Raw genomic sequence first — 23,638 nt, 5'->3', positions numbered from 1 at the left:
AGCACTGTAAGGCGGCACTCACGAGACTTGAGACAAGAGTAATCAGACGGACAGCGTCACCGTGTTTATTTATATATATATATATATATATATATATATATATATATATAGAAAATAATATATACACCCTGTAGATGCAGGATACTGGAACCAGGCAGAGGCACTCAGATATTTTCAAAGTGCAGCAGGCACAGGGGGCCACACAACATGGGAGGAGGAGGGGGGGGGGGGTAGATGGTTCCGCACACACATAAGACAAGGGGTAGTGGGGCCACACACAGGGGGTTGGGGGGGGGTAGATGGTTCCGCACACACATAAGACAAGGGGTAGTGGGGCCACACACAGGGGGTTGGGGGGGGGGGGGGGGCAGGAGGGCACAAGGTGTCACACACACGGGGGGGGGGGCGCACAAACCAGGGTGAGGGGGGTAAAGTGTGCCACACACAAAGGCTGGGGGTAAATGGGGCCACATGCAGGGGGTGGGGTGGGGGGCAGGATATGGCAATGCATTAAAATACATGTACATTACTTTGTGTATATCTACTCACACTCTGGCAGCTGAGGGTCACACTCCGGTAGGTGGGTACGCTGGCCAGTAGCACTGGCTGGTGGGAGATGGGGGCTGCCCGCGGGTGTCTGGCCATGCACACAGAGAAGGGAGGGCTGGGTTTGCCTCGGCGGGAGAGGCAAACCCAGCCCTCCTGTCTCTCGCAGAGGAGGGGAGATGCGGCGGCTGACAACTAAGGACGGATGGGACGAAGCGGGCGGGACGGACGAGGCGGGACGGGGCGGGCCGCGGAGGTCTCTGTCTCTCATGCAGGGAGACAGTGTGACTGTGATTAAGCACACTGCAGTAATGTGTCCGGCGGCGTGGCGGGGTCCGGCGGGCAGCAAAGTGCGGGGCGGGAGGGCGCACAGAAACGGGCAGGGCGGCATTCAGGTGTCTAAAAAAGGGGCAGGGCGCAGCGCCCTGTGAAAGACACCTAGAGTGAACACTAACCTTCACCCACAGTGTCGCACAATACGTGTATGAGTCAGGAATAGTAATTAAACACTGTGGTTTAATTTCACCAACAGTGTTGCACAATACATGTATGAGATGAGTACGAAAAAATATTACTGTGGTACCACCTTCACCCACAGTGTTGTACAATACGTGTTTCAGAGGAGTACAAAAATATTTTACTGTGGTACCACCTTCATCCACAGTGTCGCACAATACGTGTATGAGTCAGGAATAATAATCAAACACTGCAGTATAATTTAACCAACAGTGTCGCAAAATACATGTATGAGTATGAAATAATATACTGCGGTCTGACTGGCAGTGTCACAGTACTTATGAAAACAAAATAAAAATTGTATAATACATTGGGTTACAGCACAAAAAAAAATAAAAATAAAAAATATATATATATATATATATATATATATAAAAAATGCCAATTATATTTTAGACTCTTTAGCTTTTATTATTTAAATTTTACACTGGGGCGGACCCCCTGGATTTGACGGATTATCACCCCTAGGTGGACAGAGGACCCCATGTCAGATACACCTGATGACAGGCAGAGCACCCCTGTACTGATACTGATACAAGCTTCTGGATGTCTACACAGTATCTTGGATTTTAACACTGGGGCACAGCTCCTGGATGTATATGGACAGATCACTCCTTGTCAGATACACCACCAGACAACAGACAGAGCACCCCCAAACTGATACTGATACATAGGATACACTAGGACACACGAGCCCCTGGATGTACACACAGTATACTGAATTTTCTTTAACATTGGGGCAGAGCCCCTGGATATATATGGATTATGAACAGATCACCTCTTGTCAGATACACCACTTAATGACAGACAGAGCACCCCCGGACTGATACACCAGCCCTACAGCAGCCCCACACCACAGAACCCAGCAATGAGATGGAGTGAAAATGGCGCTGATCACTGGAACCTTTATAGAATCCAAAACCCTGCAAAAATCTGACAGTGGGATGATGATGTTTTGCTTCGTTTTGGAATCCTAGTCAAAGTTTAGGTGGATCTGGTTATCCGAGAACTGGACCTGCTTATTTCTGGTGACTATACACATTTGCTTATTTGTCTCAGCCTGTCGGTCTGCAGTGCAGACTAGCTGAGTAAAGAAAAACACTCTGGGGGTAATTCCAAGTTGATCGCAGCAGGAATTTTTTTAGCAATTGGACAAAACCATGTGCACTGCAGGGGAGGCAGATATAACATGTGCAGAAAGAGTTAGATTTGGGTGGGTTATTTTGTTTCTGTTCAGGGTAATACTGGCTGCTTTATTTTTACACTGCAATTTAGATTGCAGATTGAACACACCCCATCCAAATCTAACTCTCTTACATGTTAAATCTGCCTCCCCTGCAGTGCACATGGTTTTGACCAACTGCTAAAAAAATTCCTGCTGCGATCAACTTGGAATTACCCCCTCTGTGACTGATATTTAAGCAGTATCACTGTGCATAAGTTCAGAGGTGAGCGAACAATTAGTAGCAGTATGGCCCAAACCACAACATTTAAAACATTGTATCATATTATCATTAGAAGTGAGTGTGTCTAGTTCTCCGAGAATTCTCTGGCGTGGGGCGGATGCTCTGTCTGCTGCCTCAGTCCAGTGGCTCTCTGTCTGCTGTATCAGTCCATGGGTGCCCTGTCTGTTGTATCTGAAATGGGTGATCTGTTGGGTGATCTGTTCATCCATCCAGGCGCTCCGCCTCAGTGTAAAATTTAAATTATAAAAGCTAAAAACAAAAAGCCTAAAAATATAATAATAAAAAATAATAATATATTTTTTCTCTAACGTCCTAGGGGATACTGGGAAGTATTAGTACCATGGGTTTAGATCGGGTCCATTGGAGCCTGGCACTTTAAGAAATCTTCAGTGTGTACTGGCTCCTTCCCTCTATGGCCCACCTGCAGACTCAGTTTATAAAAATTTGCTCAAGGAGCCGGGTGCATTCTCTGGAGCTCCAGAGTGTTTTCTTTAGAAATTTGTTCTCATTCGTTATTTTCAGGCAGTACTGGCTGGTAACAGTCTGCCTGCTTCATGGGACTTAGGGGGGCGACCGAACCAACCTCTTATAGGGTAAATGGTCTGGATCCCCGCTGACAGGATATTAGCTCCTGAGGCGCTGTTTCACATGCCCCAAGGGTGTGCGCACACGCCAGCAGCATGCTGCCACCCCTAACAGATGCTGAAGATGCGGTGTGGTGAGTACAGACACCGGGGCCCCGGTTAGCGGGTCCCCGATGACAGGGGCAGCATAAGGGCGTGGTGGACATTTAGCTGCAGGCTGCAGTGCCCGCTGCGGACACCCACACTGGTTCTTGTACAGAAAGGGGTTTTACTTTTAACCCCTTTTCCTGTCATTTGGACACAAATACTAGTATAATACATGTGAGGGGACCGCGCGCCATTATGGGGGCGGAGCTTCCCGGAGAGCGGGACCAGTGGTGAGGAGGCACCATTTCCTGCTGCTTTAGCCTACTGACTGCACGCAGGGAAGCTCTGCTCCTACACAGATCCTCCAGAGTCACTTTGTACGGTACAAGGGGGATTTCTAGTATCAGAAAACCAGTTACCTCATCTAAGGCTCTGGTTTATGCCCAGCAAAGCGCTGCTTTAGCTGTGAGACATTGTGTGCTGGTCTCATCCCTCTCTATATCACTCCATACAGGCTGTCTAGAGTTCTGTGTTCATTTTACTGTGTTTTTCACTATTTCTGTATTATTTCACTTACTGTGTGTGTCTATCAGCATGTCTGGTAAATATGCTGTGTGTCCATCCTGCAAAACAAAGTTTTCCACTTCTCCAGGGAGATCTCTACTATATAATCAATGCTCTCTCCCTTCTCAGGGAAGCATTACATAGCAACCTAAGGGAGAGAGGGTGGTCCGCTGCGCCCCTGCTAACCAACCTCAATATCGTCCCTACCGAAATAATACTCGGAGACAAGATCTGGGATTGAATCACTGGCCACAGTTCTTTATTAACCATTACCTTATTTACAACTTACATTTTTGCAGGGTAGGGGCAGGGAAACGGTGGGCAAGGCACAAAACCCCATCAATGCCAATCATTGATTTACGACGGGGCGTGCCACATACCTACGCCGTAGGCCCTCGACAACGCCCCTGCCATTGAGCCAGCCCCCGCAGCTTCCTCTGGCCTGGTGCGCAGCCGTCGGCCCGCCGTCGACAGCTGGAGCCTGGCATGCGGCACCTCGCCGTCGGTGAATATGTAACCTCAGCTGGCTCCCGTCCTCCACCTGCCTTGCGCACCGCTTCCTCCTGCCATCCTCTTACCAACTGTGACAAAACAACATGCATAACCAAGACTTTGTCGACCACCTTTGTATACGTAAAAGACATCCCATTTCCTTTCCAAGTTTTCTTTATTTATTTATTTATTTATTTATATTTAAATAACATACACAATGCTTACAGACATAGACACTCCAAATGTTGACAGGCATAAACCAAAACAATACAGTCCCTAAAAAGGGGGTGGGTGGGTGGGTGGGATCTCTGTCCGGTTCCCTCTGTAGTAATGCCGCTTCCCCTCCTGCCTCTGCTTTTAACCCCCTCCTGCCCACTCTTCCCTCCTGCTGCCTTACTGGCTGCCCTGTCCCCCCAGGTGTGAAAAGGAGGACGGGCATACCTGCCCCCGTTCCCCCTTTCCCGCCGTTGGCCCGCGGCCGCGTGTGCCACCCCTCCCCCTATATCGCCGCAGCGACATTTTGGCGCCTATGCTCCCTTAAGGGAGAGAGGGTGGTCTGCTGCGCCCCTGCTAACCAACCCCAATATCGTCCCTACCGAAATAATACTCGGAGACAAGATCTGGGATTGAATCACTGGCCACAGTTCTTTATTAACCATTACCTTATTTACAACTTACATTTTTGCAGGGTAGGGGCAGGGAAACGGTGGGCAAGACACAAAACCCCATCAATTCCAATCATTGATTTACGACGGGGCGTGCCACATACCTACGCCGTAGGCCCTCGGCAATGCCCCCGCTATTGAGCCAGCCCCCGCAGATCCCTCTGGCCTGGTGCGCAGCCGACGGCCCACCGTCGACAGCTGGAGCCAGGCATGCGGCACCTCGCCGTCGGTGAATCTGCAACCTCAGCTGGCTCCCGTCCTTCACCTGCCTTGCGCACCGCTTCCTCCCGCCACTGAGGTTTCGGGGCCTGCCCGATTACCAAAAACCCCCCCACCCTGCCATCCTCCCTAACCTAGACTTCCAAAGCCTCCTGCAAAGCGTTGTTGAACAAGTCAATGCCGACGTCCGACAAATGCACCCTGTCTGCCCTGTACATGCCCTTGACCTTCTGACTGATGTCGGGTGACGGATGACCTTTCCTCCTAGCGCCCTCACGCACTTACTCACTGCTACATTCACCTTTTTCCTGGTCCTTTCTATGGCAGCCCCTTTACGCGCCCCGCGCCAGGTGAGCCTAGGTATGATGCTGGACCACACGATGCTCGCTGCCTGCCAACGCGCTTTGGCCCATGCCAGGTCAGCGCCAATCCTTCTTACCATGTCAAGGGACTTCGTGTTCCCCAAATCGTTACCCCCTAAATGAATGACTATTGTGTCGGGGCTTCCCGCCGTTTGCTCGCCCCCCAGCAACGCCTCCCTGAGGCCGTGCCACCTCATCCCCCTCCGCCCGAACCAAAACACTCGTCCAGCGCTCTTTTCCAGCCCCAACTGCCTGCCGTAGGGCCTGCCGGCGGCCCTCTTTTCCGCCCAGTGAACGTGGGAATGGCCGACGATCCAAATGCGCTTTGCCTCTTTGTTCCCTGCGGAGGGGGGGGGGGGGGGGAGATTTAATTAGATGTTAGATTGCTGGTAACCGGCCTGACATAAACTTTATAGCGATCTGACTTCCACCAGCCCAGAGCTCTGATCTCCTCGCCAGCGCAGCCTTCGCTAGCTGCCGACGTGGCAGCACCGATTCTGAATGAATGAGTGCTAAACCTATTGACCGGCCATCCGCTGGCCATTACGCATTTTTTCAGGACCGCCGTAAACTGATATTTCGTTAGTGGTGACCTGTCTGCGTGTACGAGGAAATTATCCCCGCCTTGCGGCCTGCGGTCTAGGATAGCTTTGACCGCCGCCACCGGACATGCCACAACGTCCGCATGCCTGCGCAACTGAACCCATTTTCCCTTACCCTCCTGATCCGTCTTTGACTTCTGTATTTTGCATAGCACAGCTTGCTCGGTTATGGCGACGTCCTTGTACTGCAGCCCATCGCCGTTTGCTAGCTTTGATCTCGCTACCAGCTCGCTGATCCTGTATGCTCCGCTAAAAGCCAACACGAATGCGGCCCCGAACAGCGCCGCTTCGTCCTGATCCCTGCACACTGATGGGATGCGTGCCAGCAGCGTCCTCAATCTCTCCATTGTAATGGGTTCCCTTGCATCTGGCCTCCTAACCTCTGCCCTGGCCCAGCCCCTCAAGCTTGAGGAAGGATCTAGAATCCGAAACGCATCGGTGTGGCTCTTTTTTACATCCCAGGTCGTATGGTATACTTCCACCTGTTTTTATTTCCCAGTAGGACCGACACTCGGCCGTGAGCTGTAGACTCTATGCACTATTTTTAAGAGAATTGAGGACAGACAGAGTGTTTGGTATCCCAGGGTGTTGGTGGAGTAGTGAATTCCAGTCGACCAGGGGAACGTATTTTTATGTTTGTTTTGTAATTTTAATGTTTTATGGATATATCTGTATTAGGTACAATAAATTTGTGCACTTTTTTGGGATATCCATTGTTTTTTTTATCCACATATCTGTTGCAATACCGGTGGTCGCCAGTTGGAACCCTGAGACCTGTTGATAATAAAGAAACCTTTCAAGGAATATAGGGCACTGCTGGGAGGTGAGTGTCCATTTTAAGGGACGGGGTTGTGGAATCACCTATCCTGAGAAGTAAATATATATGAGAGGAACTGCTAAAGAAACCTTTTGACGTACATCTCTCGCATTGAGGAGGTTAGTCAAAAGGTGCGAATCCTGAAAAAATCGTGGAGGAAAATAAGTGGGGGAAATTTCTTGTACTCGTTGGAGCAGAATAAGAATATAAGATCCTGAGAAATTGATGAAAATTGATTGGTTATTTTGCAGCGCTTGTGGACTACCCCATATATTTTGTTTTGTCTATTGTTTCAAGGGGACAGATACGAATGAGGGCCATGATTTCCTCACCAGATGCATGGGAGAAAGATGTCAGAGTTGGTGAGAGGGATGGGCAGGGGTTGTAAGGGATGGGAGGAGGCTGTTTGCTGATGGTCTTGTGTGATGTGATGTCCTGACGTATGGAGTCAATTTTGGATGTGGAGTAAGTGGCAAAGTCAAGAGCAGAGAGTGAGGAAGGGAGACGATGTGGAGGTGGGCAGAGGAGTGAGTTGAGAGAGGAAAAAAGGCTCTGGGAGTTGGAAGTGTGGGAGGAGATGAGGTTATTGAAGTATGACTGTTTAGCAAGAGAAAGGGCAGCACTGAAGGATGAGAGCTTAAGTTTTTAATGGAAGAAGTCTGCCTTAGAGCGTGATTTCCTCCAGTGTCGCTCAGCAGTACGTGAGCATTTTTGCAGATATCTGGTGCATTTGGTGTGCCAGGATTGAGGTTTTAATTTGTGAGGGTGAATAGTGGTTGGTGGAGCAACAGAGTCAAGAGCAGAAGTAAGGGATGCATTGTATGTGGAAGTGGCTTGTTCAGGGCATGAGAGCGAAGTGAGTCAAACAGGGAGGAAAGAAATGTGGCATCAATAGCCTCAATGTTACGCTTAGTGATGGTAGCCTTAGAGGTAGAGATGGGGAAGCAGAGAGAGAGAGATAAGTTAAAGGAGAGCAGGTGGTGGTCAGAGAGGGGAAATGGGGAGTTGGAAAATTCAGAACTATCACAACGGTGAGTAAAGACCAGATCCAGTGAGCTCCCATTCACGTGGGAGGGTGAGGAGGTCCACTGGGAGAGACCAAGTGAAGAGGTGAGGTTAAGGAGTTTAGAGGCAGGGGATTGTGTGGGGATATCGATAGGGATGTTGAAATCTCCTAGGACAATGGAGGGAATGTCAGAAGGGAGGAAGTGAGGTAGCCAGGAAGCAAAGTTGTCGATGAATTTGGAAGCAATGCCAGGGGGGTGCGGTAAATGACAGCTACTCTAAGATGGATGGTTGGAAGAGGCATATAGCATGAACCTCAAATGTAAAGAATATAAGTGATGGTTCTGGTGGTATTAGTTGGTAGAAGTAACTAGAAGCTAAAAGGACCCACCCACCCATGGCGACCCCCAGGTCGGGGTGTGTGTATGTGTGTGTGAATGCGAGGCCCCCAGCAGAGAGAGCAGCAGGAGAAGTAGTGTCAGAGGGAGTAATCCAAGTTTCAGTAATGGCTAGTAGGTGCAGGGAGTTGGAAATGAAAAGGTCATGAGTGGCATTCCAGAGGGCACAGGATAGGGGGTATGAGTTTGTGGGAGAGATGTGAATGAGATTATCGGGGTTGCTGTAGTGAGGAGGTGAGATTAACTTTGAGGGCAGGGATGATGAGAGAGTAGTGATGGTGCGGGTGTCTGAGCTAGGAAGGGAAACTGCAGGAGGTGAGCAGGGAGGGAGTTCAGTGTGATGAGGATGGAGGTGTGGGGAGGTGAGAGTGAGCAGGGCTGAGTTGTGGGGTAGCAGGACCATGGGGCAGAGGTGAGAGAAAGTGGGGTAACAGGAAAGGAGGGGAAAGGAAACAGAGGGATGAAGGGGAGACAGAGAAGGGGAGAGAGGAGGAGGTGTAGGACACTAGTGGGGAAGGATAAAGGTGGGGACAGGGTCAAGATACATGATTAGGTAGACACTGATTGATGTGGGGAGTAGAAGAAAACGTTGACATAGTGTTAAGTAGGTAAATAGGTTGAGGGAAACTGAATGTAGGAGTGGAGGCTGTAAGGGAATCCGAGCAGAAGAATTGCAGAAATGCAGGTGAGAAAAGCAGTATCGGCTCAATGGGTGTAGATTTAGCATGAAGTGAATCAAAAGCATAGATGAAGTGGGTGCAGAAATGTATTTGGACTGTATGAAATGAGAGGATTGTGAGAGGGTTAAAAAGCAATGGTAATTCTGTAAGGATTTTTAAGTGTTTGTAGGTAAAATTTCATTGGTGCAGCTGTGCATAAAAAACAAATTACAAAAATACAGATACAAGCATTTGTTGGTGAAATGGATGGTTTATGAAATGTCCAAGTAAGGTAGTTCCGTGCTATTTATTCAGATGCAACAATCAGGAGGTGAGTAATATGAAGAGTAAGTGACTCACATTTGTTATTAGATCTTCAGTTTTCTATGTTTTGTTAGATTGGTGTAACGCTGCTGTTATGTCAATTTTATCACATTTTGATAAATATGCACACTTCGCGAATAAATACACAGCCTACAGGCTAGAACTTAATACTGCAAGTGAAACCAATAATTGGAATCTCCAACCACACCCCACACCCTAGAATGCCAGGCAGTAAATGACCTTACAAAAACAAACCGGCATACCACATAGATAACAAATGGGTATATACAATTCAAAACTAAAGAAAGTAAAGCAGAATGATATACTATGCAATAATGTTTCAATTTGCATTACCTAGCAGTATCAGCCTGGCCTGCAGAAGTATAATGCAGCAGAATATGTTGGTGGTTGTAGTTATCTATTTGTTGTGATATTTCTTTTCTTCTCACTCGGCACAATATATACAGTATGAGAAATGTGATGCCCAAGAGCATAGCTACCATAGGTGCAGGTAGTGCAGCTGCTATAGGGCACAAAGTTGAGAGGGGTCACAACTACATGTGCTATATACAAGGGCATTGCTACCATAGTGTAACCCTGATTTAGGGTTTAAACAACACTTATACTGAGGTAGTTATAATATGGTGACTAAAATGGAGTATAAGCATATATATTATTCATATAAAAGTTAATGGATGTTGTAATACTGTATGCATGTTTTGAGGTAAATAATACAGTTCACATCTATGTGATTGTATGTACATTGATGTAAATGTAGTGGTGAATACAATTAAGGCTTATTTTATGGTTTCACAGTGTATCTAAAGGGTTAATGTCCTTGTGCTCCTAACTGTCAATCACCTAGTGGGGTGATTGCCAGTGGGCGGGGCATCACCTCAGAGTGGGTCATGTGACTACTAGAGAGGGGTGGAGAGGTGCTGTGAGTGTAGCAGGGGGAGAGACTGCATATCCCTTGGTGAGAGGACATAGTTTTTTGCTGCTCCGGCCGTCGCCCGCATTAGAGCTGAGCGGTATACATTGCGGCGGCCGGAGGGGGCTTAGTGTGTGTAGCCAGAACAGGGCTTCCTTACTGTAAAGGTGGTGACAGCAGCATTGAGACTCAGCACTGTTCATAGAACCCGGCATCAGCGCTAGTCAACTCACCCAGCAGTATTGGAAGGGCGCATCTGTGACAGGGAGACAGAGAGGGTTCCTTCCTACCTATTACCGGCACAGACTCTGACAGCCACAGCAAAGAAGCCAGGACCAGCAGCAGAGGCTCCATTCTGTGTGGCTGTAAGTGTAAGGGAGGAGTCTGGGGAGCAGCCTGCAGCAGCATCACTAGATCGTAGAAGTGTGAGTGTATAATCCAGCCATTTATATTACCCCTACACTAAGCACAGCAAGCCATAGGTGACTATGGTACATAGTCAATTTCATATTGGGACTAAGGACTCCAGGGCTAGGCCGCAATAATGGCTATTAAGCAGGAGGATAGTAATGGGTCACAGTAGTCAGAGTGACCTATAATTACAGTTCCATGTATGGCTTAATCATAGTACTCAGGAGAAGGTAGAAAGCACTGGGTATATATATGTAACTGGAGGAGTGGAGTGAAACTTGAACTGTTTAACGCTTCATAAATAGTTTTAAAGCTCCCCCATATATCAGCATCAAAACAGTCAAAGAAGAGCCAGAGACATTGTTCCGCAGCGCTAAATAGAAAGTAACACCCAAAAGCTGCCACCTAATGTGTGTATTTATGCCCCTGAATTAGCAGAATTAGAGTCAAGGACATTAAAGGTAGCCATACTACAGTGACATTGGATGAATGTTAAAGCCTCTTAGCCACAAAGGATTAGAATATCATCCCGATTCAAGGACTAGCTTGTGGCACTTTAATACAACTGTGTTATATGTATATTCGTGAACCCGTAAGAAGGACTGACACGTAAGAGACTATTAGTTATAAAGTTAAAGGATTTGAGCTCACTGTGACTATGAAAAGAGAAACCATCTCTTGCAGATATATTTAATATAGACTCATCCTAAGAGACAACAATAATTTGAGGCATACAGGAATCGAAAAGCTATATATGCTCTGAAATATAGAAAGCATCAGCTACTTCAAATGGACACAAGGACGCAGCATAACAAAGGTTTATCATACCAGCTTCTTAGGAGTTTACTTTAATACTGGACAACTACGGTAACATTTTTACTGAGGAAAGGATACAGATTCCTTGGTAATCAACTGTTGATGTTACTATCTATGAGCTAAATAGATACTTTCTGTTATCTGCCAAGGAGGAACTATAAGTAACCTTATAGGAGAAAGTAATCGCTACCATAAGTAGACTGAGCCAAACATCTTTCTCTTTAACTGAAGGGAGAACTGATAGTTGATACTAAAACATAGTGTCAGACATTCTGTATTAACTGCTGTTATTTCCATGGAAGTTTATGGGCCCTTATAGTGCACTATCATATTAAGAGTACCCGGGTCACTCTAACACCTAAGGGTGTCTTGAAAAGAAAAAGGATTTGTTGTATTGCATGCAGGTACTGTGTATAGGCCTAATTGACAGGAGGTTAGCATGGATTAATGACTTAAAGGGGAATGTGTAATTGATGAAATGTTAATGTATACTTAATCCATTTGGTACTGGTCATTAAAGTGTTATACTTGCCATGTGTGTCTGGTCCGTCTGGAAGTTGATCTGAAGATCCAGGAAGAAAGAGACAGGTATATTAGATAATATATCTATGATATAAGGGAATCATCCCCTAAGGATAGAGATCAGGCTTACTCAAGCAAGCCTTAACGGTAGTTAAATACTACACATAGCTTGAGTGGAGGCACAACTATTAGGTAACCATCCCTTAATAGAATACATAGACAGCTCTCCTTCAAGGTATTGAGGGTAGGGTTACAATAGGTGCAGGGAGTGCATCTGCCATGGTGTCCAGTGCTGAGAGGGGCCTTTTTCCCTGTCACAGTTACATGTGTTATATACAAGGGCGTAGCTTCCATAGGTGCAGGGAGTGCATCTGCCATGGGGTCCAGTGCTGAGAGGGGCCTTTTTCCCTGTCACCGTTACATGTGTTATATACAAGGGCGTAGCTTCCATAGGTGCAGGGAGTGCAGCTGCGATAGGGCCCAGAGCTGAGAGGGGCCACCTTCCCTGTCACAGTTACATGTGTTATATACATGGGCGTAGCTTCTATAGGTGCAGGGAGTTCATCTGCTATGGGGTCCAGAGCTGAGAGGGGCCCACCTTTCCTGTCACAGTTACATGTGTTATATACAAGGGCGTAGCTTCCATAGGTGCAGGGAGTGCAGCTGCCATGGGGTCCAGTGCTGAGAGGAGCCTTTTTCCCTGTCACAGTTACATGTGTTATATACATGGGCGTAGCTTCCATAGGTGCAGGGAGTGCAGCTGCGATAGGGCCCAGAGCTGAGAGAGACCATCTTCCCTGTCAAAATTGCATGTGTTATATAAACATTTTTCCCATTGGGTGGTACATAGGGGCCCTTACAAACTTTTGCCTTGGGGTCTACAGTATATCTAGTTACACCTCTGGACCTGTTCATTGTAATGTGGTATACAATGAGCTGGAGGGCACTGTAATGTGGCACAATATGAAATGGAGGCACTATAGTGTGGCATAATATGAACTTGGGCACTGTAATGTGACATAATATGAAGCTGAGGTACTAATGTGTGGCATAATATGAAGTGGGGCATTGTAATGTGACATAATGTGTACTGGGGACACTGTCTTAATGTTCATTTGGGGTTCTGTGTTGCATAATGTGTACTGGTAGCCCTACAATGGGGCATAACATTAACCAGGTCACTACTATGGGGCATAACATTACCAACTGCTATGGGCTCACAAAGTTCTGGCTACGCCCCTGGTGATGCCTATGCAATAAATTCTAAATGCAATTTGACCTGTTGTGAATTCATCACTAAACATATAAGTAATTTATGATTTTTGTGTATTAAATGTTATTTTATTGTAAACACTGTATGCCTTCATCTTGTAGGCACTACCTAGAGCTTGAACCTCCATTATCATTGCTCCTTGTGTGACTAGGCGTGCTTGCCTGGGCACACCAAGGCACTGTGAGCGTCAACGTCTGGACGGGAAGGCGCACCCGTACGGAGACGCTCCCCATCCACTTGATTGGAGAGCGTCCCTGTCCGGGTGGGCGTGCGGACCCAGACAGAAATGCTTACAATGGGAAGCATCTCCGTGCACTCCCGGCATGACTAGGTGGACGGATCGCCCAGTCACGCCGGGAGTGCACGCCTGCGCCTCAAAAGCGCAGGAGGGTAGGCAACTATGCCATGTAGACTATGTAGACAACATTCTGGTGACATAGTGATTGTAAAACTCAGTATTGTTTGCATCCCATAAATATATTAAAGGAATAAGAAGCAAGCATATTGTATGTGGTGCAGATATCTGTGAAACCCATTGTAAGTAACCTACATATAGATGTGGTTTTTTATATCTTTAAAGTTGTAAAGTGGCTGATAAAGTAACTCTATTACAACAACAAAAATAAGAATTAACTAATATTGTGCCTTTTTATTTTCAGGTCACATTTCTTATAATGTTCCTTCTAATCATATTGATTCTAATATAGAAAGATCCTCATCTAGAGGTAAGTTTTGTTTTCCTTTTATCTCTATACTGAATTTTTACTACATAATTCATACAGTACAAGCAGATGGGGTAATTCAGACCTGATCGAAGCATCAAATTTGTTAACAGTTGGGCAAAACCATGGGGATCATTCCGAGCTGATCGCTACATAAAAATGTTCGCAGTGCAGCGATTAAATGAAAAAGCGGCACTTCTGCGTATGCGGCGCAATACGCACGCACAACGTACTTTCACAACAGCCAATGTAGTTTTACACAAGATCTAGCGAGGCTTTACATTCGCAATGTCCGCCGCAGAGTGATTGACATGAAGTGGGCGTTTCTGGGTGTCAACTGACCGTTTTCAGGAGTGTTCGGAAAAACGCAGGCGTGCCAGGAAAAATGCAGGCGCGGCTGGGAGAACGCAGGGCGTGTTTGTGACGTCAAATCCGGAACTGAACAGTCTGAAGTGATCTCAAGCGCTGAGTAGGTCTGCAGCTACTCTGAAACTGCATAATTTTTTTTTGTAGCCAATCTGCGATCCTTTTGTTCGCACTTCTGCTAAGCTAAGATACACTCCTAGTGGGAGGCGGCATAGCTTTTGCACGGCTGCTAAAACTGCTAGCGAGCGATCAACTCGGAATGACCCCCCATGTTCACTGCATGTGGGGCAGATATAACATTTGCAGAGAGAGTTAGATTTGGTGGGTTATTTTGTTTCTGTGCAGGGTAAATACTGGCTGCTTTATTTTTACACTGCAATTTAGATTTCAGTTTGGACACACCCCACCCAAATCTATCTCTCTCTGCACATGTTATATCTGCCCCCCCTGCAGTACACATGGTTTTGCCCAACTGCTAACAAATTTTCTGCTGCGATCAACTCTGAATTACCCCCAGAGTTTCTATAACATGCACCAAGTAAAATACATCAGCCAAACTCATATCCAAATGCATATCAGATTCTTTCCAGTAGACAATTTCCTAATCTATCATAATGTGACATGATCCTTGTCAAGTTTTAGGAGTATATTTATTGGGTATGGGATTCAAGGTCGACACCAATTGGTCGACACACCTCAAGTCTGCACCTGAAATAGGTCGACGTGGACAAAAGGTCGGCATGGGAAAAGGTCAACATGAGTTTTTTATGTTTTTTTGGTGTCGTTTGCTCCATAATGTGATCGGGAACCCCAGTTACTGCACTGTTTCCTCTCACATGGCTTGCTTCGCTCGCCATGCTTCGGGCAAGGTGCCTCGCTCTGCTACCACTGCGTTTGGCACAGGTTACCCAATTGTCGTCCGCGTGGATCGTAAAGTATGAAAATGTTCAAAAAATTAAATAAAATGTGAAAAACTCATGTTGACCTTTTTGCATGTCGACCTTGTTCATGTGAACCTTTTGTCCATGTCAACCTATTCCAGACGTCGACATAAGGTGTGTCGACCAATTGGTATCGACCTGGAGTCCGGATACCATATTTATGTACATTAACTTAATGCAGCAGATAAAAAATAAGTTAGAGCATGACAGACAGCAACCCGCAACAAAAAAACTCCCAGGAAGTGTCATCTTAGCTGTGGACTGGTGTCAGCTGGTTATGTATGTACTGTATGAGCTATATTAGATAGAGGATGTACAGTATAATACCTATTGTTCTGCTGCTGGCATTATGTTTGTTTTGTGGTAATTATGCAAATCTAGGCTTTTCACAGTTAAGTAACTTGACCAAAAACTGTGATGTTAGTGTATTAGAATGCTTAATATTTGTAGACACTCCCTTACTAATATGTGTAAGCCTGAATCTTCAGTGATGGTCCCTGGGACCAGGGGGATGCTGGGAAGTGGGTGGTCCAGTGTGCCTAGAGTTGATGATGCAATAAAAACAGCACAGCAGTGAACTCACATGTCTCTGTGTCCTTATGACTGGATTTCTAAACATATGAACAAAACATGGTGTCAGAAGAAGTTTAACTTGGACTGCTAGTGCTCTCAGAGTGTGAAAGAATCTTGCAGAAGTCTGTAAGGCTGTGATACTCAGTGTCTGCAAAGACTGCCGTGTGCTCCTCTCTTCAAACAGTGAGTAACCATGGATAAACTGGCTCCTCCAACCAGCATGCTGATGTCTGGTAACTTGTCTGAAAACTGGAAAAGATTTAAGCAAAGGTTTAATATATATCTTGCTGCATGTGGAGCTGATACAGAGGCTGACAAAACTAAGGCATCCATTTTCCTCCATGTGATAGGAGAGGATGTGCTGGACATTTATAATAGTTTTCAGTTTGCTGAGGGGCAGAATATGGTGCTATCTTCTATAATGCAAAAGTTTGAAGATTACTTTGTACCAAGGAATAATGTGACATATGAAAGATATAAGTTTTTCCCATGTGATCAGAAGTCTGTAGATGGATTTGATCACTATGTTACAGAGCTGCAATCACTTAGTAAAACCTGTGAGTTTGGTGATTTAAAGGATTCACTGATTACAGATTGTATTGTCTGTGGAATACCTGATAATGGACTCAGAGAGAGACTGCTGAGAGAGCAAGACCTAACACTAGACAAGGCAGTGACTATGTGTAGATCTGCAGAAGTAACTAGATTTCAAGCCAAAATGTTACACAAGGAAGTTGATGCTGCTGTCCATGTAGTGCAGAAAACAGAGCCAAGCAAACCTCCATTCTCAAGAATGAAGCAGTCTAAGCCACAGTCTAATAAGGAAATGTGTAGTAGATGTGGAAATGCTCACAATCCTAAAATGTGCGCCGGGCACATAAGCCGGTTATGTTAAACCTGCATGAAATGTGGTAGACTTAATCAGTTTGCCAAATGCTGTAAATTTAAAAGTGAAACAACCAATGTGCATGCTGTTAAACAAACAGAGGAATTCTTTGTGGACTGCATTGAACTTTGCAGTGCAGATAAGAAAGAATGGATTGTCCCTTTAACTGTGAACGAGATTGTCATTCCCTTTAAGCTTGATACTGGCGCGCAGGTGAATTTAATATCGTTTCAAGACTATAAGACTATTAGAGTAAAACCAAAAATTCATCCAGCCAAAGTGAAAGTTACAGGGTACACTGGGGAGGAAATTCCTGTGAAAGGTACATGCTTAGTGACACTGAAATATAAGGGACAACAGTTTAAAACATCTCTACTGATTGTGGATAAAAATGTGCAACCGATTCTAGGATTAACTTCCTGCGAGAAACTAAGCTTGCTAAAGGAAGTTTTTATGGTGACATCACAAGTAGAAGATGACTGCAAATCGATGTTTACAGAATACAGAGACTTGTTTGAAGGTCTAGGCTGTTTGCCTGGAGAGCATAAAATAAATATAGACACGCAAGTTTCTTCAGTGATACACCCCTGTAGAAAAGTGCCATTTGCGCTGAGAGAAAAACTGAAACAAGAGTTAAATCGCATGGAAGCCTTGGGTGTGATACAGAAAGTTGATGAGCCTACTGAATGGGTAAGCTCCTAAGTAATTGTTGAAAAGAAAAATGGACAACTCAGAATATGTCTAGACCCCAGAGATTTAAACAAAGCTTTTAAACGAGAACATTTCAAACTACCAACCAGAGATCAAATCATGTCGCAATTTGCGGGAGCAAAATGGTTCAGTAAATTGGACGCATCTTCAGGATTCTGGCAAATGAAGCTAGAGGAGGCCAGCTCAAAGCTTTGTACATTTAATACACCAGAAGGTCGATACAGATTTCTTCGACTACCATATGGAATATTGTCTGCTCCAGAAGTATATCACAAAAATATACACATGATTTTTGAACATATTCCAGGTGTTGAAACAATGATGGATAACATTATTGTCTGGGGATCTACAAAGGAAGAACATGATTCTAGATTGAGACAAGTAATGGAACTTGTCAAGAAAGTGAATCTAAAGCTAAACAAGGACAAATGTGAATTTGGCGTTAATACACTTACCTTTATGGGCGACGTGATCTCGGATCAAGGTGTAAAACCAGACCCAAGGAAAATATCAGCCATAGTGAACATGGAACGTCCTAACAACAAAGACGACATCAGAAGATTCCAAGGAATGATTACTTACTTAGGAAAGTTTATTTCTCAACTCTCTGAATGAACAGCCTCTCTTAGATGGTTGTTGGACAAAGATAACGAGTGGATGTGGTCACATGAACAAGAAGAAAGTTGGCAAAACTTGAAACAGATCATTACAGAGCAACCAGTGCTAAAATTCTTTGATCCTGCGAAAAGAATAAGAATTTCAGTAGATGCTTCGCAATTTGGCCTAGGCTCAGTGCTGTTACAAGAACATGAGGATACATGGCAACCAGTAATCTATGCATCAAGAGCACTGACAAGTGCTGAAACAAGGTATGCTCAGATAGAAAAAGAACTTCTAGCGATCACATATGCATGTGAGCGATTTCATCAGTTTGTGTATGGTCAAACATTTACAGTGGAAACTGACCACAAGCCATTGGTAGCTATCATGACTAAATCATTACATGACTGTCCCATGAGAATTCAACAAATGCTTATCAGACTACAGAAATATGATGTACACTTGCTGTAGTGTCTCGGCAAATACATGTACATTGCTGATACACTTTCTCGTGTTGTGGACAAAAGTGAAGGTTCCAAAAGTCTGATGGATGAAGAGATAGAAATCTATGTTAATTTGATCGTAGCTTCTCTACCATTGTCTCTTGCAAGACAAGAACAGATTAGGAAAGAAACTGAGACAGATGACACAATGAAAGTGTTGAAAGATATCATTCTGAAAGGTTGGCCAGCAGAAAAACATGCGTGCCCGCTGTCTATCCATGATTATTGGATGTACCGCAGTGACCTTACAGTTGTCGATGGTATTATTTACAAAGGCAATAGGTTTGTCATACCTGCACGACTAAGAAAAACTATGCTGTGCAAGATACACGAAGGCCACTTAGGAGAAGAAAAATGTAAGCGGAGTGCGCGTGAAGTTATGTATTGGCCAAGAATGAACCAAGACATAGCACAGACTACAGCTACATGTGAATTATGTCTTACGTATAGACCAAAACAACAAGTCGAGCCACTGAGTCCTCACGCAGTGCCAGAAAGTTGGCGCAGATTTGTTTGATTGTAATGGGAAAACGTACATTGTCGTGACTGATTATTACTCTAACTACCCTGAGGTGAAGACACTACATACAATTACTAGTAAAGCCGTAATCAATTGCATGAAGTCAATCTTTGCAAGGCATGGTGTTCCTATGGAAGGGTTCACTGACAATGGTCCTCAGTTTTCCAGTGCTGAATTTAGACAATTTGCTGATGAGTGGGAATTTGTCCATACTACGTCAAGTCCCCACTATCCACGCTCAAATGGGTTGGTGGAAAGTTCAGTAAAAACTGTAAAGAGTCTCATGAAAAAAGCTCAAGAAGGTAAAGAAGATTTCTACAAAAGTATTTTAATCTACCGCAGTACACCTTTACAGAATGGACTTTCTCCTGCACAAATGCTGATGGGAAGGAGGACTAGAGCAAATCTCCCGATACATGATGAACTGCTTAATACACATAACTCAGCATTGGTCAGATTGAGTAAGGAACGTCAACAGGCGAAACAGAAACTGTTCCATGACAGGTGAGCAAAAAGCTTATCTGATCTAAAATCAGGTGCCCAAGTCCGTCTCAGAGATCACGAGAAAGGTATTTGGGTGCAGAAAGGTATTGTGCAAGCACAAGTAGCACCAAGATCTTATACTATGCGTACAGAGCGTGGAACGGAAGGAAGAAGAAATCGGGTGGATTTAAGATCTCAACCTAACCATAATGAAGACAACATGACTGAAGAATACCCTACATCTGACATGTATGATGATCCTGATAATGGTGAACAAACCACGATTCTAGAAAGGTCCAACATGGTCGATGAAACACAGACTGTGTATGAAAGACCCAAAAGGGAAATACGCAGACCTGAGCGACTCATTGAAACGTGTTAGATGATGTTCTTAATATGACGTTGTTAATTGTTGCATTGAAGCATACAGGGCTTATCTTTAAAGAAAAGAGGATGTGATGTTAGTGTATTAGAAGGCTTAATATTTGTAGACACTCCCTTACTAATATGTGTAAGCCTGAATCTTCAGTGATGGTCCCTGGGACCAGGGGGATGCTGGAAAGTGGGTGGTCCAGTGTGCAGTGTGCCTGGAGTTGGTGATGGAATAAAAACAGCACAGCAGTGAACTCACATGTCTCTGTGTCCTTATGACTGGATTTCCAAATATATGAACAAAACAAAAACCTCTATCTTCGTAATGTCCTACAAGAACGCATCAACCTTTAACAACGAAGAGACTATGAATCTATGATTTCTCACTGGTAACCTATTTAGTAAATTAGTTTAAACTGTGATTACCAGTTCCACAGAAAATACCTAGTTCACAGAATTGACTAAATACTGTAAACATATACATTAATTGTGAATCCATTAGCTTAACCCAGGCATGTCCAAACTGCGGCCCTCCAGCTGTTGTGAAACTACATATCCCAGCATGCCCTGACACAGTTTTGCTGTCAGAGAATCCTAAAGCTGTGTCAGGGCATGCTGGGATGTGTAGTTTCTCAACAGCTGGAGGGCCGCAGTTTGGACATGCCTGGCTTAACCCATTCACCGCTGAGGATTTTCTTACCCCTGTACTGAGCCTCTTTTGACATTTTTTGTAGCTGGTCAAATTCCAATATCAATATCAGTAACTTATACATGTACCTATACCAATAATATAAATGTATTTGTGTGTGTGTATGTATATATATATATATATATATATATATATATATTTCCACGGAAAGAGCCGCAGCACACTTCCAAGTCAATGTATAGGTGCCAGGTCAGATAAATGATACAGTACTGTCCATAAACAAGAGAATCCCACAGGAACCAAGCTCAGTATAGACCAGCACACTATTCAATCATGAGAAAATCTTTCTATATTTTTGTATCCATAAAGTGCAAAAAAATCAATGCAAACATGCAGCACAAGTGATTCAGCAGCAAAGTGTCATATGCAATAGTATACTCAACATCCCACCAGCCGTTTCGTATGCCTTCATCAGGGGAATAATAAGCTCAGCATATTTGCCAAAGCACTGCTCATCCTGCAGTGCAACAGAATAAAGTGCCAAGTGCCCAAAAGCTGCATTGCACCCGCAGCCTATTTAAACCCAGTGCATAATTACCTGAGTGCCAGCTGTCACCGCCGGCCACACGTGGGGAACAGACAGACGTCATTTGGATGCGCCGCTGTGAGCCGCGCTCCGGTCATGACGTCAGAGGACTGGCGTGCCCGCACCTCCCTACACACAAGGTGCCGGGCAGCGTCACACCGCCACTCCCTCTGGAGAGTCGAGGCCCTCCAGGTCCTCCCATGGATGACGCCCCCCAGCAGCATAGTGAAATCCTTAAGGTAGGAAAAAGTACTCTGAATGCAAGGTTGTATAAACAAATCTAAAAAGATTGAAACCGGTTCACACAAAGACCCCCTGGCAGACACAATGGGCCTGCCAGGAGGTCTCTGCGGATGCTTATGAATTTTAGGTATTGTGTAAAAGATTGATTTTTAGATTTGTTTATACAACCTTGCATTCAGAGTACTTTTTCCTACCTTAAGGATTCCACTATGCTGCTGAGACATTTGGCAGATTTACAGATTATTCCTGCGTCTGTCACCATGGTGACACTTGATGTCTCCAGCCTCTACACTTGCATTCCTCACTGTGCTGGTGTGGAGGCTGTGAGGCATCTTTCGGTCAATAACCCTCTATACACGGGACCTGACATAGAATTTTTTTTTACTCATGTTCACCCTCACGCACAACTATTTTTTGTTTGATGGACGTTTTTACCGCCAGAAAACTGGATGTGCTATGGGGTCGGCAGTGGCTCCGTCACTAGCCAACTCATATATGTGGGAGGTGGAACGTGAATTATTCTTTGAGAATGCCAGTATAGCGGAGGGGATGTTTGTGTATTAAAGGTACATAGACGATCTCCTGGTATTCTGGGATGGTGATTTGCAAGTGCTGTTGACACATGTTGATAATCACAATGTGCCACCTAGTCCGATCAAACTTTCATATACTGTTAGTTCTACCGAAATCAACTATTTAGACATCATAATTCTGATTGTCCAACAACAAATACAGACAACACTGTATACAAAGCCTACTGATAGAAACAGCCTTCTCGGACACAATAGTTTTCATCCTCGCTCCACTGTCAGGGGCCTTCCATACTCTCAATATTTGAGGGTGTGTAGGACCACCAGTGATCCAGAGGACACAGTAAGACAGTTGGAGCTTATGACAAAAAATTTTTTGGATAAGGGTTATCCTATTCGAGAGTTAGAAAGAGCTAAGGTTAAAGCTTTAGGCCATACACGACAAACACTTTTATCTGAGACTAGTGTAAAGCAAAATAGGAAATCACTACAGAATACCGTTCCATGGATCACTGAATACAACACGCAGAGTGAAGAAAGAAAGAAATATGTTAAATCATGGTGGCCTTTAGTGGCATCTGACTCAGGTTTAAACAGCTTACATGGCACTCGTTTGTTGACAGGCCATTCTAGGAGTAGGAACATTAATGACATCATTGTCCGGACGGATATTACAGGGTTTGGACAAACTAAAAAATCAAATTTTTTGACCAGAAAGAATGGTTGCTACCGATGTCTGGGGTGTACCACGTGTGGGTACCTCCAGACCGGTGACACCATTGCTCACGCCCAGTCTGGGAAAAGATTTAAAATTAGATGGCCTCTTACCTGCTCTTCAAAATTTGTTGTCAATGTGCTGTTTTGCCCTTGTGGGCTTCAGTATGTAGGCAAGACGGTATGCCAGTTTAAAGAGAGGATGGCACAGCATAGGGCGGCCATTAGAGCCGCACTTCAATCTGGGCACAGTGAACAACCGGTGGCACGCCATTTTGCCCATTTGGGACATGGCGTTGCCACCGTACGATATAAGATTATTGACCATGTGCCTCAAACATTGCGGAGAGGTGATAGACACAGAAGTTTACTACAACTGGAAGCCCATTGGATTTTCCATCTTGATACACTGGCCCCGAGGGGTCTGAATGAGACCATGGGCCTCAATTGCTTTCTGTGATCATGTTGGATTGTTCCTTAATAGTGAGGCTTTTTTGATGTGTCAAGTGTCTGCAGGATCGAATATTGGATTGGGTGATATGTCTCAACTCCACTGACTATGTATATGGTGGCTTATCTGTCTATAATGGTTAAGCTTAATGATAATTTATATTCTATATCCATTTTTTCCATATTCATTTATTCCATATGCTGTGTGTTCTTGTTGGTGTAAATGACAGACGATATAAGCCATATAAGAATACTTTATGGTATGATCATACTATTTTATTGTTTTTTAGGTTTATTTTGCCATTTATTTTTTTTGTGTTGTTCTCTTATGATATTTGCTATATGTATTGCTCTCTCAATTAGGCTTACACACTGTACTCAAACAATTTTGTATATGCTCCTACAGCAGCAATGAATTGTGATGCTCATAGTTCACATTTTGTATTTATTGGTGTATTTTGTTTTTGTGGATGCCTGGCACCGCCCGCGGTTAGGATGCTGCTGACGCGACTAAGTATCTTTATGTGGTT

General features: G+C 44.7%; 1 protein-coding gene across 8 annotated transcripts in view; it reads left to right on the top strand.

The window, feature by feature from the left end:
- ADGRL3 (adhesion G protein-coupled receptor L3) overlaps positions 1-23,638 on the top strand; it is a 1,270,535-nt gene that overhangs the window by 555,775 nt on the left and 691,122 nt on the right. For all 8 annotated transcript variants that reach the window (XM_063914936.1, XM_063914945.1, XM_063914955.1 and 5 more), the window contains exon 6: positions 13,919-13,984. In XM_063914936.1, coding sequence (XP_063771006.1) covers positions 13,919-13,984 — 66 coding nt within the window. The remainder of the gene's footprint in view (positions 1-13,918; positions 13,985-23,638) is intronic.

The sequence above is a fragment of the Pseudophryne corroboree genome, chromosome 1 (genome assembly GCF_028390025.1).
Source record: "Pseudophryne corroboree isolate aPseCor3 chromosome 1, aPseCor3.hap2, whole genome shotgun sequence".
NCBI lineage: Eukaryota > Metazoa > Chordata > Amphibia > Anura > Myobatrachidae > Pseudophryne > Pseudophryne corroboree.
The sequence above is the reverse complement of the archived record's forward strand: the minus strand, read 5'-3'. Positions and strand labels throughout refer to the sequence as shown.